Source organism: Monopterus albus, unplaced genomic scaffold, assembly GCF_001952655.1.
Source record: "Monopterus albus unplaced genomic scaffold, M_albus_1.0 scaffold369.1, whole genome shotgun sequence".
Taxonomy (NCBI): Eukaryota; Metazoa; Chordata; class Actinopteri; order Synbranchiformes; family Synbranchidae; genus Monopterus; species Monopterus albus.
The window spans coordinates 284761-304114 of NW_018128249.1; the positions used below are offsets into that span (position 1 = coordinate 284761).

Consider the following 19354-nt stretch of genomic DNA (forward strand, 5'->3'; position numbering starts at 1 on the left):
GGTTTGTTTGTTGTCTTGTTGCTTTTCTTTTCTTTTCTCTCTCCTCTGTCCACTCACCCCAACCGGTTGAGGCAGAAGGCCGACCACCAAGAGCCGGGGCCTGTCGGAGGATTCTTCTGTTAAAGGGAGTTTTTCCTCCCCACTGTCGCCAAGTGCTTGCTCAAGGGGGATTTGTTGGGTTTTCCCCATGTAATAATATTGATAACAGTAAGGTCTAGACCTTACTTTGTAGTGTCCTGAGATGACTTTTGTTGTGATTTGGCGCTATACAAATAAAATTTGATTTGATTTGATGTGTGTAAATACAGATTCAATTTCACAAAGAAACATGTGGCATTCCTTTATCTCATATTCATAGTTAGAAAAGCTGTTTTAGTGAAGGAAACAACACAGACAACAATCAGTAATGTATAAAGTACATGGTAACCTCTGTCAGGTAGTCTGAAGTCAGCTTGGTCCATTTGATCCTCATCCTACGACTGGGTGCCAACGATTGGTCCCGTTGGATCTTGCATGGTAAAGTAACATTTGCCCCTCGCCTCGACACCACCTTAGGTTGTTCTGCCACCACTGAGAGTTGAGGGCCATTTTCTGCAACACCGGATTCAGTTAAAATGATTAAACTCAGATAACACTGGGACTGCATTTAGATTGGAAGCCCAGCTATTCATGTTCTCATTTCATTCTCAGAAAGATTTTCCCAGAACTGTCCCTTTAACATCTTGTTCCCACCAACCTTGAGTATAGATTTGTGCCTCTGCCTCCCAAGATAAAATGAATCAATTAATGTAATCTCCACCAGCAATTAAAAGATGTTCCATTGCTTGTCAGTCTGCCGGCTGATAAACAGGTGTGTTGTGTTTAAATCTGAACATTAATGCCAACACACACAGGCATGTATGTGGCTCCTCACACTCTGTCTGACCACCACAGTGTTTCACTCTGTCTGCTGTATAAGCAGGTGTTGTGTTTGCACATCGATCCTGTTCCTCTGAGCTGCTTCATCTTCATCACATCTCAGTCTATTTCTAGTGTCACTGACAGGCTGCAGCCTTTTTCCAGTATTGCTACTGGGAAATGCACTGAGGCCTCACTGGTTTTTTGTCAGATGGTTTCATATTGTGTTCATTATTGTCTGTTTCTTCTCTTAAATTTACACCATTAAAGCACTGGCATACGGTTGGCTGCTAGCTAGCTACTTCTCAGTTAGCAATTGGTTAGATGTTCATTTAATTAGCAAAGTTAATTAGGTATTAGTTAACAACTCAGTTAGTAGTTGTTATTAGTAGTTAGTTTTTTAATTTAGTTATTACTTAGCAGCCAGTCATTATGTAGTTTATTAAATGCCTACTAGTTAGATTGGTGCTAGTTATTAGTTATTGATTAGTTGTTCATTAGTTCATTTGCAATTAGTTACTGTATTTATTAGTTATTTTAGTTAATAGTTATTAGTTAATAACAGCATAGTTGTTGGTTACTTTTTTGTAATTTGTTTGTTAGTTTTATTTAGTTGTTAGTTAGTAATTAGTATTTAAATAATATTGTGACAGTTTTTAATTTGTAATAATTTTAGTTAGTTAGCAAGTAGGTTGTAATTTAATTATCAGTTTGTTGTCAATTAGTTTATTTATTAGTTATTAGTTGAATGGTTTTAGTTATTACTCAGTTGTTAGTTAGTTTGGAGTTAGAACACAAATTCAAACTAACAAACTACTGCTAGTTAATTTTTATTTCTGTTCTGCTATAAGACTACGCCCATTATACTTTCAAAAAACTATGTATGTGCAAAAGTTAAAATTGTACAAAGGCTACAAGCCTGAAGTTTATTGTTTTGTAAAGACCCTTCCTTTCTCTCCCAGTCACAACAGGATTCTCTACTTTATTCATAATCTACTGTCCTAAATACATGCAGCTTTGGTTTAGTCCACTGTGTTTTTAAAGCCTTTTCAGGATTAAAAAAAAACATCCTTGCATAGCTAAGGTGTTTTTGTTAGAATTTTTTAAACTCTTGACATGAACAAAGTTTCCATTTGTAGGTATGATACTTTAACGTGATGGCGCCATCTCAGTGAGCTAATAGTCACCCACATAGCAGTCTTATCACCGAGCTGCAGCAGCAGCACACACTGATAAACTGAGGGAACAAATGACACTGCAGACTGAGTGTCGTGAACGCTGCGCAGACAAAGCACAGAGGAAAAGGTCTCTCTTGATTCTGCAACTCTGTATGATGCTGGCGGGTTGTCCCAAAGAAACACAGTGAGCACACACACTCACCTGTGATGTAGATGGTTCTTGAGTGCTCCAGCTCAGGATACAGAGTGCCCAAGTCACTGGCTGCTGCACTCAGTGAGATCAAAACACAGATCAGCACAGGAATCATCTTCACTCATCAAACTGAGGGTCCGATCACTGCAGGGGCACAGAAAGAGGGTTGGGGGGGGGTGTTACAGCACAGTGCAGTGGTAGTTATATTACATCAGTGCAGTACAGAGAGAGGAAAGTTATTTAGTGTAGGTACGTCCTGCATGCAGCACAGTTCAGAACAGTGTGATACGGTGTTTCTATCTGCAGTGGCGTTTCTCCCGCTGACAGCGCTGTAATTACCGTCAGAGTGCAGAGCAGCCTGCATCCCTGTGACTGGGCACATCTCCAAGCAAGCACACATTTTAAACATCTCTGAATCTTATTCCAAAGTTGCTTACAATCACTTATTGTTCTTGATGCACAAACCTGACATCCCATGAGAAGCTACACTACAGAGTGCTACACATGAACACATGAACTAAACATAAATGCAAACACACAGCGGGAGCACACAGCGTACATACTGCGTAGGAAATGTTCTGTCATCCAGCAGTGTGAAGAAACAGTGCATATCCTGGTGACACTGACAGTCTACAACTTCAGAGGGAGACGGTGCCACAGTGCAGCGTCAGCCCACACCTCCGGCTTCATTCACACACACACACACACACACACACACACTGCAGCCCATCCTCTGCACGCTCGTTCCAAACAGAGGGATTCACCATTTCACTTCCACTTAAGGGATGTGTGTTATGGCGGTCCAGGGCTGCCAATGTTTAAAGGAAACAGTTTATTCAAATCAGAATGTCACTTTCTGTTTGAGTGCACGAGATGAAATCAGAATTTAAATTCGAATTCGATTATTTAATTTTCATGCTTTTGTGGCTGCACTCGGTATCAGCTCTGATCACATGGTACATCAAAATCACAAAGTGCTTCTTTCACAACAAACAGCGATCATCACACTATGTCCTTCAAACACTGTTCAGACCTTTTCTATAAAGTGTAAATAAACCAAATCACATGCATGTGACAGTTTGATTTCGATATGGGAACTGAAGCTAAACTTATCTTAGGAAAATCAGTGGCCTCTAACATTTGTTTTATTAAATGACAAATTGGTGCAGGAGGTGGAAATTATTTGTAAACTGTAAATGTGTCTATTATTGTTATTATGCTTGTCTCCACCACTACTGCTTGTAAATTGATTAAATTAATTTTTAGCCATCATCATGCTGCCAGTGTTGGCACCGTCCACATTTCAGATCGGTCTCACCCTCAGTTCACGTCTGGCTTATTATAAAAGATTAATTTATGCATGTTAGACGTTCCACAGGACCTGTGAATTTCCGACTCATAACATCTGCAGAGGTTTCTCATGTCAGTTTTATATTTCAGAAAGGTTTGATGAGAAGATTCAGGGTCTGTCCCAGTACGATGCATAAACACAGTTAAATCTTCATGTATTAGTGTGATTGTATTATTATATATTATGTCAGTTGATTTCTGTTGAGTTTGAGAGACTCAACATTTGGAAATAAACCAAGGTAATGTATGCAACTGAATTTCCAGAACACATACCTTGGTTTATTTCCAAATGTTATGTATGCAACTGAATTTCCAGAACACAGGCTAAATAAAACACTGAATAACATGCAATTGCCACTGGTTAGTTGAGGTAAAGAGCTGGTGGTGCTCTTTTTCAACTTAAATTGCTGCAGAGGAAGAGGCCACAAGAAGCTGATATATTAATATGAAGGACACAGTCTCCTCATTGCAACATCTGCTGCATGTACATGTGGATTTACAGGTCATTACCATGTATGTGAATGCACTGTCTGACGTAAACATGCTGATTAACAGTGCCATGCTACATGACACACAGAAAAATATTTGTATTTAACGGTTTTCACTTTATCTTTAATTTTAACAGTAAGAACATAAAATACAAACCCAAAATACATTTTTAAAATTCATGTTAAACATCATGCGCAAAAATGAATCAGTCTCATTTTAACATCGGCAGCTCTGGATTTCCACAGCCTGACTGTGTGTTTCTTTTGTGTGTGAGTTCAGGCAGTGTGTATGTGGGTGAAGGGACGGTAGTGATTTAGATTGATCCCATCTTTCCCCCACCCTGTTGTTGTCGTCCAGTCCAGAGCAAAGCTGATCCCATCTTTCCCCCACCCTTATCTTCATTCCCTCCATCTCAAAATGCTGATACGCCGGCCGCCCCTGCCAGGTGGAGCTCCTGCAGTCAGCAGAATAACTCTGCAGCGCTTACACACACACACACTGTGCCAGATACACACAAGTCAGTTATTACCTCTCCCTGCCTGAAAATAGTCTTTATACATACCAGGATAGGATGAGTCGGGGGTGGGGTGGGGTTCAGTTATAAGTAGGTGGAGCATGTTGAGGAAGATGTGATGTGTCCTTGGTAAAAACACTGGAAACTTTAAGTCAGTCTGCAGGAGAGCAGGTGATGCGTGACACAGGGGAGGAGACAGAGGACGATGAAAACAGTGAGAAAAAAGCTAAAGCAGAGAAGAAGAGAGGAGGAGGAGGCTGCAGCAGCAAAAACACGGTGCAGGGCAGTGATGTTTCATTAGCACCACTAGCAGGTTGTAGACACACTCAGCGATGGTGAAGACATCATCGCTGAGTGTGTCTCTGGGGACGACCTCACACAAACACACAGCAGCTTGTATATGTGTCCTCCAGAGGGACAGCATTCCTCCATCTGTGTGTGGGGTGAACCACGCCAAGGTGCCTTTGTATTACTTACATCATGAGGACCGAAACCTGTTAACACACTTACACTGTGGGGACTTGGCCATCCTTGTAGGGATCAGAAGCTAGTCCCCACAAAAAAAAAACACTGAATTTTAGGGTGGCAACATGGTTTAGGGTTAGGATGAGGTTAGGTGTTAGGCAAGTAGTAGTTATGGTTCTACAGGACATGAATGTAAGTCAATGTAAAGTCCCCACAAGGAATGAAAACACAGCATGTGTGTGTGTGTGTGTATGGCACCTATAGCAGCATGTTGGCGGTTCAGGTGTGAGGACACACATCTGACACTGTCTCGGTTTGTGTGACCCTTTGGTAACAGTTAGCCTGAATTAGGTGGAGATTGTTTCGGTGGCACAGTGGTTAGTGCCATTGCCTCACAGCGCGAAGGTTCCGGGTTCGGGCCCCACCCGGGACCTTTCTGTGTGGAGTTTGCATGTTCTCCCCGTGCTTGCGTGGGTTCTCTCCGGGTACTCCGGCTTCCTCCCACAGTCCAAAGACATGTAGCTTAGGTTGATTGGTGTCTCTAAATTGCCCATAGGAGTGCGTGTGTCTGGTTGTTCGTCTATGTGTTAGCCCTGCGATGGATTGGCGACCTGTCCAGGGTGTACCCCGCCTTTGCCCGATTGCTGGCCGGGATTGGCTCCGGCGCCCCCCTGTGACCCCGTTCAGGGACTAAGTGGTAGAAAATGAATGAATGTTTCAGCTGCTTTATAAACAGCCAGAGAGTTTAGTCCAGTGTTTCCCCAAAGGGTCACAAGAGTTACAGTTTATAAACTAGACATATGTATAAAAAGGTGGATGGACAATGACATTGCACCTTCAGAAGCTGCCTTTAACTGTTGTTTGGAAAATGAACCCTTTCCTAGTTGAGGAGGACATGGACCGTCTCTTCACTAATGGAGGGAAACCTCCTGTCCATCAGGTCTCTCCAGCTATGTGGTCACTTTCTGCAGCAGTTACTCTGTTACAGCAGAGACCGCTATCGATGTAACATTTCATAGTTAGAACAAAAAACCCTGTCCCGTAAGGACTTTTTTCCATTGTTGACTCATATTCTGTTTAAAAAAGAAAAAGGGAAACAAGCAGCGTTCCCTGGATGAGCTCGGACTCAGTGATTGGTTCAGATGTTTGTGATGAACAGTTGGAGCTGAAGTGATGTACTGACCCCTCCCAGGCCCTGATTGTTACCGGATGTAAAGTAAGTGACTGGGTCTGTGAACAGACCAACTCATGCACGCATACACCCATCAGTACTGTGCTGACAGAGATCTGGATGGTCAGCCATGTGCATGTACTTCTGTGCTGCCATGTGTCTGATTTTGGCATCTCGGTGAAAAACAGAAGACAATGAAGAAATTGTTCTGTTACAAAAACTATAAGGCAAACTGTGCTCTTTGTTTCAGATCCTTGATCTGACACAGCTGCAGGTTAGAGCCAAACAACAACCAGGAGCCAGCAGCGCTGTGTCAACTGTTACTTGGGCAGATACGTATCTGAGCCCTGTTCCTGTGCTCCTGCTGTAGCCTCACACACATCTACCCAATCCACTTTTACTGATGCATTTAGTGATTTCTATGTGAAAAGAAACCAAAACAATGGGAAACACAACACGTTTTCCAGCTCATCCAAATGACCTGAGATGTCCTTAGTCTTGTTTTTACTGATGAGCTCTGTAGATGCAAACTGCACACAGCTTCATGCACAGTGTGGCTCGTACGCCTCTGACATTTTTTTACCTAAAATATTTATGCTTCTAAGGTTTTACATGCATCACAACAAGGCCACATCAGAGTATTTACACATTAGGAAACAACCATTTTTCTGTCTGCCTTCTGTGGCCACAAAGATCCAACGATCATGGCAAAGCATCATGTCATTTTGTGGCAGAAAACCAACATAGTAAACATATGACCACATGATCACAATAGCGATGATGCTCCACACTGAGGTAAAATAAACTGGACAGGCAGCCGTCACAAAGACGCACAGCTGGGCACACACTTAAAGTTTCCATTCCTTGTTTGGTTGTGCTCTTTGATTTCACCTCTACAGTTTCTATTAACATGGGGACAACGATTCTACACGGACACTAGAGCAACGTAGACGTGGCCTTTAAGATGTTCTCCAAATGATAAACACTCTCAGCAAGTTCAGCCATCTAATTATCTCCTGCAAAAGAAATTTAAGCAGAAACAGGTCTTACAGTTTTTTCTAACTTAATAAAGAACACATTTATTATGGGAGATATAAAAGCCAGTGGTTTTAGAGCTTGACTCATACTAGGGGGGGAAACCAGGACATGTTGTCCTCTGCTGCACTGAATTTGATTATTCTTTGTTCAGTCTGTAAAGTTTCCCAACTCTAAGGAAGTGCAACACTGCAGTACTGTTCAAAGTGCACTCAGTACTACTCGGTAATCCCCTCTCTTCCCTCCATGAAAGCCTGATCTGCATGTCCTGCTTTTCCCGACCACACAGCTGCACCTCTTTCTTTAACAGCACATCTTCAAGGTGTTTCATCATGTTGAAGTCATGCTCCTTGGAAATCGTCCTAATGAGACGACAAGTGTTTGTTATAAGATGCTGTTGGTTTTCTTTGAAAACGTGTCGCGACAAGTGTTTGTGATAAGATGCATCATCCTGCTGTTGGTTTTCTTTGAAAACGTGTCAGTTACACCGGTGAAGGGACACACCTGCTCTGCTGGTCTGTTGGCCATAATGAACACTGCTTCACTAATCCAGGCCACCACCAGCACCAGCCTGTACTCATGACACAAAGCAGGATGGATTCATGGACGTGTGCCACCATCAGCTTCCATCCATCATCATCTGCTTATCCGGGGTTGGGTTGTGGTGGCAGCAGGGTCAGCAGGGGAGTCCACATGTCCCTCTCCCCCGGCGGTGGGTTCCTGGCAGTATTTTGAGGTGTTCCCAGGCCAGATGAGACATTTAATCTCTGCAGCATGTTCTGGGTCTGCCCCAGGGTCTCTGCTCAGCTGATGAGAAAGCAGCCTGGGGTGCTGCTTTGCAAACCCTCCAAGTTTGAACCATTACAGATCACTTGGCTGATTCCTTTCACTCCGTTAAGTTCAGTTCACTGACTTACAGTCAGTGTGGTATGTTCTCTTTTTTCCTAAGCTAAGTCACTACAGATGCATTCAGCACACAGTAAGAGACATTGTCCCACCTCTGATGGACTGTTCACAGCTGTATGAACAAACCTTTAATCCTGACCTCAGTGGTCCCAGAGACACAGCAGCCATTCCAGCTTTCAGGCTGTTGACACATATTTCTGATGAAGCTACAAAGTCAGTGAGTGGCCTCAGAAAACCTCGACAGAGGGGGGAATAAACGAGGTGTGGGACACCAACAGCCTTAAAGTCAGACTGGTGGTACATTGATTTTCTTAGTGTGTCTGACTCAGCCACTATTGTGTTGTTAAGGCAACTATAATCAATATGTTTGTATTAATGATGAATCTTGATGAACTCAGAGAGAATTATCACCAGTCTCTGCAGCTGACCCTCAGCTCTACAAACACTGTTGAGTGTCCAGACCACAACTTTACTGTTTCATTCACTATCACTCGTAGTAGGAAGCAGCTGTTTTCAGAGAAGATACTCTAAACAGCCGCTGTCCACGACCTGCTCAGCAGCAGACAGCGTGAGAGACCAGCTGGGGAACACTGGACTGAGGTTCATCAGGTGGACACAGACACACCGCATGTTGCTCCTGCAGCCTATGTTATGCTTGTGCGTTATGCATGTATGGAGGAAAAGTGATCAGAGACGACATGAAGCCAGTCCTGATGAGAGTAAAAAGGTCAGCGGGCCTCTCCACAGTGCATTTCTGTGATGTCAGCTGTCTGCGAGTCAGGCCGTGAGCCCAGCGTATGGACTCCATTACACGCCTGTCTTACTGACGTTAACACTAATTTATTTAGAAAACGCAGCACGTTTATGATCTCAGCCCATGTATTATGTTTCTGTCACAGTTGTGAGACATGAGACAGAGCGGCAAAGTCTTCGATAAGAATACAGTCAATTCTTTCTTTTCCAAACACAGTGTAGACCAGCGCAGGCCTCAACGCTTGTCCATCAAAATTAAAACACGTTGCACGATGTTTTTGGCTGACTAGCCTTAAGCAGGCTGCGCCTCAGGTTGTTTACCTTTTATTTAAATGTGTCTGCACCGGCGCCAGCTGCAGCCAGAGGCTTTACAAAAAGACGCCTTGGAGGAATTTCTTCGATTTTGGCACAAATGTCCATTTGGATTCAAAAAGTAATTGATTAGAATTTGGTCATCAAAGGTCGCGGTCACAGTGACCTCACGTTGTCCAGTTTCTCTGAATGTGAAACTGGGGTAATTTAACCTTTATTCTCCAACTGTGTTCCCTCAACGGTCAACACGGTCTGTTATTGGTCAGCAGTTCAAATTCTCGTCAGGTTACAGAAACAGACGTTTCAGGTGTGGAGTGTTTCAGATGCTGTTTGACAAGCATTTAATTTGCAAGATGGATGGGAAACACTTTATTTTACAGGTCTGTAAGTTCCAGTTCATTTCCATATAAAGAACCATATAATTTGGTACTGATTATAAGTAAAATATGCACTTTATTCTTCTGAATAAACACACAGTCCTGGCCTCAGCGAGCTAAAAGTTTACTTTATGAATAAAATCTGGTCCATTATTCAGCTAACTTTCAGTTGTATGTTTATTTATTAAGCATGCCTTAAACACCATTATAGCAGCATAAACTTTCCTTTATTTATCTGTGCTTGTTGAAAGTAGAAATGCATTAACCAACAATTTAATTGTTAGCCTCATGATATAATTAGGTGAACAAGCAGTTGGCTGAACTCCTGTCTAAACCGCAAAACCTTAGTAAAGTCGTCAGAAGTTGAGAAAACTCAAAACTTTATTGCATCCTGTTGCCTTGATAATTTGTTTTCTCCAATTTTTTGTTTGTTTTGTTTTTTACAGTGTGTGTTTGATGTCGCATTAAACAATTACAGATAAACACAAGCCTGTGATACAACAACAATCCAAATCAGGCTTTTCTGGTTAAGTAAACAGTTTCACCGCTATCTCCGCCTGCTCAGAGCTCTGGAGAACATTTCAGGTCACCTGGCTGACACCAATGCTCCTATTAAACAGATAAAGCCCCCCCCCCGGTGTCACTGCAAAGAGCAAACAACATGTTTCTTCTTATAAAACGGGCCTCAGATGTCATTTACATTCTGTCTGTAAGGAGAGAAACTAGGTTAAAGATGGCAACAATAAAAGGAAAATTCTGTGTCACTGTTTAAATAAAACCACCCTGTAAAAAATATAGAAACACCCAAGCTCCAACCAAACACAGACTTTATTTTGGGGGCTAAACTAAAGTGTAGTGTGTGTCCAGGTGCTGCTTCCCTGCACACGGCTTTTCCGTGCCTCTCAGGCTGATGGGAAATGATGCAGAAAAGATGCTATATTCAGCATCTCTGCACCGGTGCAGGAAAACCCTGCTGTAACAGGTTTTAGCAGCTGTGAGACAACATGCTGTGGAAAAGTAGACCGGACTCGACAAGCACACGGGCTCCAACACCTTCATAGATTTGAATGTGGGTGGAGTATGAAGGGAGGAGTGGGGTGTTTGCTGCACACACAACCTGAGGTATTCACAAATAACTTACTCCTTACGGCACTACACATATATTTTCCTCAGTGGTTGCATGGTGGGTTATAACCAGTCCACCTTGGCCGCTACAAAGAGTTCTCAGTATGGAGAACAGAAGGTCTGTGAAGACGCAGAAAAGGTAACAGTGTCTGAACGTCCAATCAGGACGCGCCACATGAATTTCTAAGAAACATACAGGATGTAGTTTTCTATAGCAAGCTTCTGCTGCCACCATGGAAGGTCTATAGCAAGCTTCTGCTGCCACCATGAATGGAACAAACCCAGCAATGAATGTATCCATAGGATCTCCACTGTCTAGCACTGGGTGACATGTTCCTTCATCACACACACACACACACACACACACACCGTCTTGGTGCCTTTAATACTCACTAGAGACCGAATGTGGATTCATCCGCTGCTGAAAATAGTCCCCAACAAATGCACTGTTTCCTCTTGTTTGAGTAACATTTGCTATGGATCCTTTTTACAGCCCTTTAACAGCCTTCTTCTCACCCTATCTCAGTGTGAGGAAGTATTTACAGTTCTCCCATCCTTGACAGCACAGCTGTAAAGAAGGAGGCCTTTCTGTGCATAGCAGTGGTGAAAGCCAAAGGCCAAATTTCAGCATCACCACAGCTGATTGTTACATGTGAAGGTTAATACCTTCAGTTGTAGGATTACATCTCATTTTTCTTCCATCATGAGTTCCTTACATTCTCAACAGTGTAAAATGAGGATTAAATTCATGCACAGTCTGCACATAAATGAAATAACTAACCAGAGTCCACAGCGGTTGTAGCATCTCTGTGATAGCAATGCTATCACAGGGTGGCTAGCACTGACTGTTTTCCAAATGATTTGTAATTAAACCAATGTGCTGAACATGCAAAACAGCTGCAGCGTGTTTAAGTTTAGGCAAACAGAGCCTCAGAGTTAATGGATGTTTCAACTGAGATCATGCAGCATATCTGTAGCTTTGGCCTTCATTCTTATCAGCCATAATAACATCGTGCTAATCAGGTTCATGGCTGAGATCTGGGAACGCGGTGATGTTACTAAAAAGTCAGGATGAGACTGTGACGATGGTCAGAACTCGACAACAGAGCTTCATGTTTGACAGCCTCCACCACAGCAGTTTATTAATCTGTGGCTCTTTCAGATTTTATTTGTTTACGAAGTGAATATAGTCTGTAAACATTTTCACCAAAGATACTGTAAATGTTTGTGCTTCGTTTATGGTTCTGCCACACAGGGAGGAGATCGGAAAACATACAGTGTTCTCAAGCAGGCGTTTGCTACACAAATAGAGGTGAAAACACACATGGGGAGAGGCACATGGATTATTTAGGGGAATAGTTCCTTTACAGCTGGAGTCAGTAGATGGCAAACACGTTACTCAACATGATGGAAATGTCTATTCATAAGGCAAATACAGAGACCACTTCTTTCTTAACATAACCAACAATTTCCTGGACACAACAGAGAAAATCATTCACACACGTGGATGTGAACAGAGCCACAACTTCATTTAACCTCTTGTTTCCTGATCACCACTAACTTACACAAATTGAAGTCGACTGTGTGTGTAGAATATCCTGTCTTTTCATTTGGGGGGTTGACATGGGCCATTGCAGGCCACGCTGTGTGTGTGTGTGTGTGTGTGTTTGCAGGGGTGATGGGTGGGGGTCAGGGTGGAGCCGCCACGTCTAAGCCAGCACACAGAGAAGGGTTGTTGGGCTGAGAGCCGCTCACAGTGCTGATGCTCTCAGGTCCAAATCACTTGGGCTCTGCTGCACAACATGAGCGACTACAACTATGATAACTCACAAATATGATGGTCGGCGCTGACACACGACGGGTGGATGAGTGAGTGTGACGAACACAGATGTAGCCTCAGTTTGTAGAGCAATGCAAAGACAATGCAAAGGCAGTTTCACACTGTTCCAGTTATCACAGCTGATCCACACATTCACTGTGCTGATCATAGAAGATGTTCCTGTTTATACAGAATCAAACCCTGAATGTTTAAACCAGATTATGTAAGAAAGTGAACCTGCAGTCACGGACAAACTGTTAATCTGCTGCCTGGGGCCCCCGAGCAAAACCACTGACTGTAAATGTTTAGATATAATATATATAAATGCACAAATCCTGTCCCCTATGCTTTAGTGATACTGTGAAGGAAAAATACTCCAGTAAAAGTAAAAGCTTTACATAAAGGCGCCTGGTGGAGCTGTAAACAAAAGAACATCAACAAAAGTGCTGAATGCACAAACCTTTTGCAAATTTAGTGAATATTTTTAAACTCTATATTATTTACATCCATGTTCCAGCTGCAGTCTCCATATGCATACAGGATGTATTTTTCTATAGCAAGCTTCTGCTGCCACCATGAATGGACCAAACCCAGCAATGAATGTATCTATAGGATCTCCACTGTGTAGCACTGGATGACATGTTCCTTCATCACACACACACCACGCTGGAGTTGATTCTGGCTCAGTCCCACTTAGGCCGTCCTGCTGCCGCTAACATTCACCAGAGGCTCAGTGTGGATTCATCCGCCGCTGAAAATAACCCCCAGCCATGCACCGTTTGTTTGATAAGCACCACAGTGAGCAGCTGTTTCTGGATATTGCTGAGCTGTTCTGCTGAGAGCCACAGCGAGAGGAGGGAGATAAGCCCTGTGACCTGTCCAGGATGGACCCCCACCTCCCACCCAGTGCCAGCTGGGATTGGCTCCACCCCACCCCCCCAACTACCCTGTTTAGGAATAAGTGATATAGATAATGGATGCTACTTTTACTGTTTGCTATGAGGAACTCGACCTCACTTTGGTTTGTTCCCTTCTTCCTTTCTAACATGCAGCAAATGACAGTGTTTCACAGATTTTATAGCCAAATTCTTCAGTGTGTTTGTGTGAGATAAAGTTGACTCTTCCTCAAAGTGAAAGACGAGTAGCTTTGACTGTAGTTTGGAGGGGGATTGCGTCATAGGATCGGGAGTCCGGCTGCATCAGCACCACTTGTCTGTGTTGTCAGAGGTGTCTCTCCTCCTTTCCGTTCTTCTTTCATCATGTGGCTGAACCAGGATGTCAAGCTCTCATTTCTTCATTTCTTATCATCCTCCTCAGATGTGGAGCTCTTCCCTGGGTTAATTACTGTGTGTTGCTGCTTCCCCCTCAGTCCTGTGAGTTTTATAAAAGCGGACTCGTTAAAGTGCAGAGTTTTGCCAGAGAGCTGTCAAACACTTTGCAGCATCCTCTGCTGAAGCCTTGTGCAGCGTTCACCGGGATGGGCAGTATGATGAGTGCACAGGCCAGCAGCAGGATGTATGGAGTGAACGTTTGGCTGATTCCCATTCTCAGAGTGAGAGATTCTCAGAGCACTCTTCAGATGATTAACATCTTAAGTACAATTTTGAGATGCTTGTGTGTAAAATATTTAGTACTTATACTTTGTACTGACATGTCTTGTAGCCTTTCAGATCAGGGTGAGCTGTTAAAAATTGCTCTGCCTTACTGATGTACATAAAATAACATTTTCAGATAATACTTCTGTACTTGTATAGTAGTATTATTTTGTGGTTTTCTTTAAGTGTTCAGTGACTTTTCTCACATCTTGTGTGTGTGTGTGTGTGTGTTTGCAGGGGTGATGGGTGGGGGTCAGGGTGGAGCCGCCACGTCTAAGCCAGCACACAGAGAAGGGTTGTTGGGCTGAGAGCCGCTCACAGTGCTGATGCTCTCAGGTCCAAATCACTTGGGCTCTGCTGCACAACATGAGCGACTACAACTATGATAACTCACAAATATGATGGTCGGCGCTGACACACGACGGGTGGATGAGTGAGTGTGACGAACACAGATGTAGCCTCAGTTTGTAGAGCAATGCAAAGACAATGCAAAGGCAGTTTCACACTGTTCCAGTTATCACAGCTGATCCACACATTCACTGTGCTGATCATAGAAGATGTTCCTGTTTATACAGAATCAAACCCTGAATGTTTAAACCAGATTATGTAAGAAAGTGAACCTGCAGTCACGGACAAACTGTTAATCTGCTGCCTGGGGCCCCCGAGCAAAACCACTGACTGTAAATGTTTAGATATAATATATATAAATGCACAAATCCTGTCCCCTATGCTTTAGTGATACTGTGAAGGAAAAATACTCCAGTAAAAGTAAAAGCTTTACATAAAGGCGCCTGGTGGAGCTGTAAACAAAAGAACATCAACAAAAGTGCTGAATGCACAAACCTTTTGCAAATTTAGTGAATATTTTTAAACTCTATATTATTTACATCCATGTTCCAGCTGCAGTCTCCATATGCTAATAGTTGTAAAAAACTTCAGAAGGTACCTTAAAGTGAAAGTTCTCCAAGTGGAACAAGAAATATATTGAACTGCAAGTAATGATTATGTTCACAGTCAGTTAATCTACAGATTATTTTATTTTTGTTTTGCTAAACTAAGAGTCGCTATGGTCAAACAGGCTGCAGACTTTTTTTGTTTCATGATAAAATGATTATTTAACTAAAAACTGTATTAATCCTATTTCTATTTTTAATGTAAACGACACAGCGAAGCAGCCAGTTGATGCTTTTATGTGAAAAACTCAACTTCATTCTTTTTTAAATTTACTTCTGCTTAATCTTAAAACGATTATAATTATGAGGATTAATGTTGAAAGTGGTTAAACTAATGATAATGCTGTTGTCACGTGTTGCTAGTAATTGTTTATCGTTTTACTTGACGTTATAAAGGTATTTCCACATCTCTGATACGTTTTCTGTTCTGTAAAACACTTGGACCCCACTGTAAGCGAGTTACTTCAAGCCCTTAATCATATTGTGACTTTGTGTTTGTGTCATATTTAAAGTGTGCGACACTGAATCATCCCTGGTTTGATTCCAACCACGTATCTGTGTTATATGCTACGTTTTTATCTCCATTGTGGTTAAAAACGGCAAAGTGCAAAAATGCATCCAACGCTAACTCCGTGTCCATCACCTCACCAACACTGTGACATTTAAAGAAAAGGTTAAACCCTTTCTTTACAGACGCTTTTCTCTTTGTTGAACATAAAAAACAACAGTATTTTACCTTGAGAGCTCAGTGCGCTGTACTCCAGTGAAGGTCTAAACTCTCCTGTGGCCAGTATGCGGACTGAAGCGCAAAACGATTACGCACGTTAAGGTAAGACGAGGCAGGCGGTGTGGATGTTATTCTTCTCCCCTGTCGAGTCCAACCCGCGGCTCCTCTGGGAGTAAGAGAAGTGTGGCAGAGGGCAGCGGCAGTGTTTGTGGAGCCCAGGAAGGTTTTTACTCAGGGTGAGATGTGTGCAAAACTGCAGTGAAAGCCGGTCAGGTCTGCAGGTGGAGACTCCGCTGGTCCTTCACCAGTAAAATCAGGTCTGTGTCATTGGATTTGGCAGGTTGCCTCACATCACTGCAGTGGAGCCTGGAGTGGATCCGCAGTCTCTGGGTTGTTGTTTTGCTTCATCTTACCAAATGTTTCACACCCATTTCAGGCAAAATCTCAAGCTAAGGAGGTACTCAGCCCCTGTTGCTCAATATGTAAATGACAAGCTCGATTTAGAGAACTGTTCCCAGTGCTCCCCCTGCCTCTGCTTCTACGGGGATCAGCTCTACCAGGGTATCCGTTCCAATAAAATGCTTTCATCATTAAAAGATCAGTGAACTTCAAAATGTGCTTCACTGTCAGCAGTGAGTCCAGTTTCTACCAAAATTACAGTCCCTGGAGTGAAATGATTTTAACTGTCTCAGAGACCTAAAAGTAGTCACATTTAATTACACTCCTATAAGACTGTCGGACTCATGAGAAACAGTTTAAAGGATCTGAATCGATGCAGCACAAACATCTCTATTTATTCCACACAGTCTTCTTTCCTGCCTACATTACCCACAATGCAAATCAACCATCTCCATTTGGGTGACAACTTGGGGTGTGTTATGCTAGTACTGGCAAAGCTGTCCTGAAACCTCAGCAGCAAAGATGAGGAGCAGCCTGCAGATGTTTGGTACGTTCGCATCTTTCAGGTGACGTTCACACTTTGGAGACACTGAAAGTCTTCAAACCTGTTGAGTACACATCTTGTGTTTGCTTGTAGAAACTCCCTCCAGGCTGTTAAAGTCTAAAATCTTCAGTGTCCTCAACTGTTTACCAGCAATATTTGAAGAAGTGCCTCAGGTCTAATCACTGCGGGCGTCTGCACTGGATGTGGATCCTGTTGTTTGTGCACAATGATGTGTCTGCTGTCTGAAACAAGCCACGTTTGACAAAGGTGGATTTGTCAACAACCATGCAGCAATTTGCCTAATGAAGGCTGCAGCAGTTTGGTGGACACCTGTACGGCACCTCTCTGTCTGCATCACTGCTCCCGTTAATACAAACCTGTGACCTTGGACCCATGGCACAGTGGGAATGTTGCACCCATAAGATTGGAAAACCTGCTGAGATAAAGTCTGACAGTTGTAACTGGATCATTGTTCTGTCATTGTCATCTTCTGGTGCTGATCATGAGATGGAGAAGCAGCCAGACACCGAACACCTGGACCGACTTGGGCACGTAAACGGGGACATCAGTAGCGACATTTCTCTGTGCTCCTTGTGAATGTGACATCTCAAATATGATCAAAAACATGGATGAAGTTACATGTAAACGTAACCACTGATGTGCCCCGTGTCTCTTAGCATTAGATGTGTCCCAGGTCGAGGCCTTCCTATGTTTACGTCGGTGAATCCAGTCTAAACAGGAAGAACATGCTGTGGGAAATGTTTCATGTCTTCACCACGAGGATTAATCACACCCGGTCATTATCTCCCTCTGCTCATCTCACTCTGACTCCCTCCTCACCCTCTGATTTACAGCATTACATTCTCACTACACCTGCCTACAGTATTTTACCCTCTTGAGCCAGCTCCTCTGTTGTTTTTGGGTACAGAGGCCCATTACAGTCGATTAAACTGAGGAGGGACAGAGCCAAACGTCAAACAGTTTCATCACAGTATAAACACTAAGCGATCAGGGTTATCGAGAACGTTACTAAAACAATTCACAAAGGATAAAAATGAAAAATAATCTTTTCCTCTGGAGGTTTTGTTAGTACTGGGTAACGGTAATGGGTAATGGTCTTAAAAACACACAGAACATTTTTTCATGAGGTAATAAAGTACAGTTTGACCAAATGTGGGCGGACAGACCGAAGTGTGAAACCTTATGTACTGTCTGGATGCAGACCTGGTGTCGTCTGAGGTCTGTGCTACAGTAAAGTTTCTATTTCCAGGCTGCTTCTATTAGGGTTTAGTCCCCCTCACCAGAAGGGTGAGGGAGAACTGTGGTAGGACTCAATGTGCAGACCCAGGTGCTAGTAAAAAAGGTAGTTTAATGGGGAAAATACATAGTAACAAAAAAACACGTATCATAGTCCATGTACATATAATAGCAAAGTTGGGCAGAGATGGTGGAGGAGACCAGGACGAACAGGTGAGTAGAGCAGACTAACGGTAGGAACCAGGAGAGTAGGAGGATCAGGACGGACAGGTGAATAGATAAACCAACCAGGAGGACTGGCGAACGAAAAGGAAATCCACAGCACAGGAACTGTCAGTGTGGACGTCTAGAGATGTGTAACACAAAACATATAACCTACGTACAAAATGAGATCCACAGCACAGGGACTGTCAGCGTGGAAGTCAAAACGACGTGCGACACATACCATGACTATTGGTATAGGTCTATTACTGTAAATGCAAGTTAATGCTCCAGTGATGACGGAGCGTCTGCCAGAGGTTCAAATAAGGTAAGGAAGTCATTACAGTAATGCACCTCAGCTGTGCACGACAACCCACGAGTCACTAATTACAACAAAGCGGCACAGCTGAGGTGCTGATCCCACAAAAAAGAGAGAGCAGGAGAGAGAAAGGCAAAAGAGAGGCAGGTCACGCCAAACGGACCTGACAGCTTCAGTCTTTATGTTAAGTTCATGGCTGATTTTAAGTAGCTCCTCACAGGTTTCACTGACGAGCCAGTAACTGCCAAAAAAACAAGCTAAAAATTGTGAGGCAGGGATGGTGGCTGCTGGGCAACACAAGCTGGACGTTTTGCTAATCGATTGATCGAGTGACTGGTGTAACTGATAGTGATGTGACAGAGGATGATCACCACCTGAGCTCTACAGTGAAGTTTAGCTTCTTTTACCTCTTTGTTTTGCTTTTGCTGCCCACAACTTTACTGTTGTGGTTCGCTGTCACTGTTGTCACCGCTCTCACTGTGTTGTTTTTGAGAAAACTGTGCTGACCTGTCAGCCACAAATGGCAGAGGGACGCTGTCAGACGCGAGCTGGCTTGTGGAGATCTAGGGCTTTATGTAAATTGTAAAGACTCCTGTCGACCTTCGTGGTTGTTTGGATCAGTGGGAGGGATTCGGGCGTTGTTCAACTCTTCACGTCTCATCATTTCCGGTGGGGTGATGTCTTCGATAGTGTGTCTTATGTCATTAGACGTTTTAATGTGCAGGACTTTTTTCTAACACACTCTGAATGAAGGAGACAACTGTATCAACTTTCT

General features: G+C 43.1%; 1 protein-coding gene across 2 annotated transcripts in view; it reads right to left on the reverse strand.

Annotated features, from left to right (window-relative positions):
- The window catches only part of LOC109951202 (hyaluronan and proteoglycan link protein 1-like), a 26351-nt gene extending 10077 nt beyond the window's left edge, over positions 1-16274 (reverse strand). The window contains exons 1-3 of one of the 2 annotated variants that reach the window (XM_020585544.1): positions 15869-16274; positions 2278-2412; positions 428-591 (exon numbers count right to left, since the gene is read on the reverse strand). In XM_020585544.1, coding sequence (XP_020441200.1) covers positions 428-591; positions 2278-2383 — 270 coding nt within the window. In that variant the 5' untranslated portion in view covers positions 2384-2412; positions 15869-16274. Of the gene's footprint in view, positions 1-427; positions 592-2277; positions 2413-2831; positions 2916-15868 lie in introns of those variants that run through there. The other variant, XM_020585545.1, reaches the window with a different exon arrangement.
- Positions 16275-19354: the final 3080 nt, after the last annotated feature.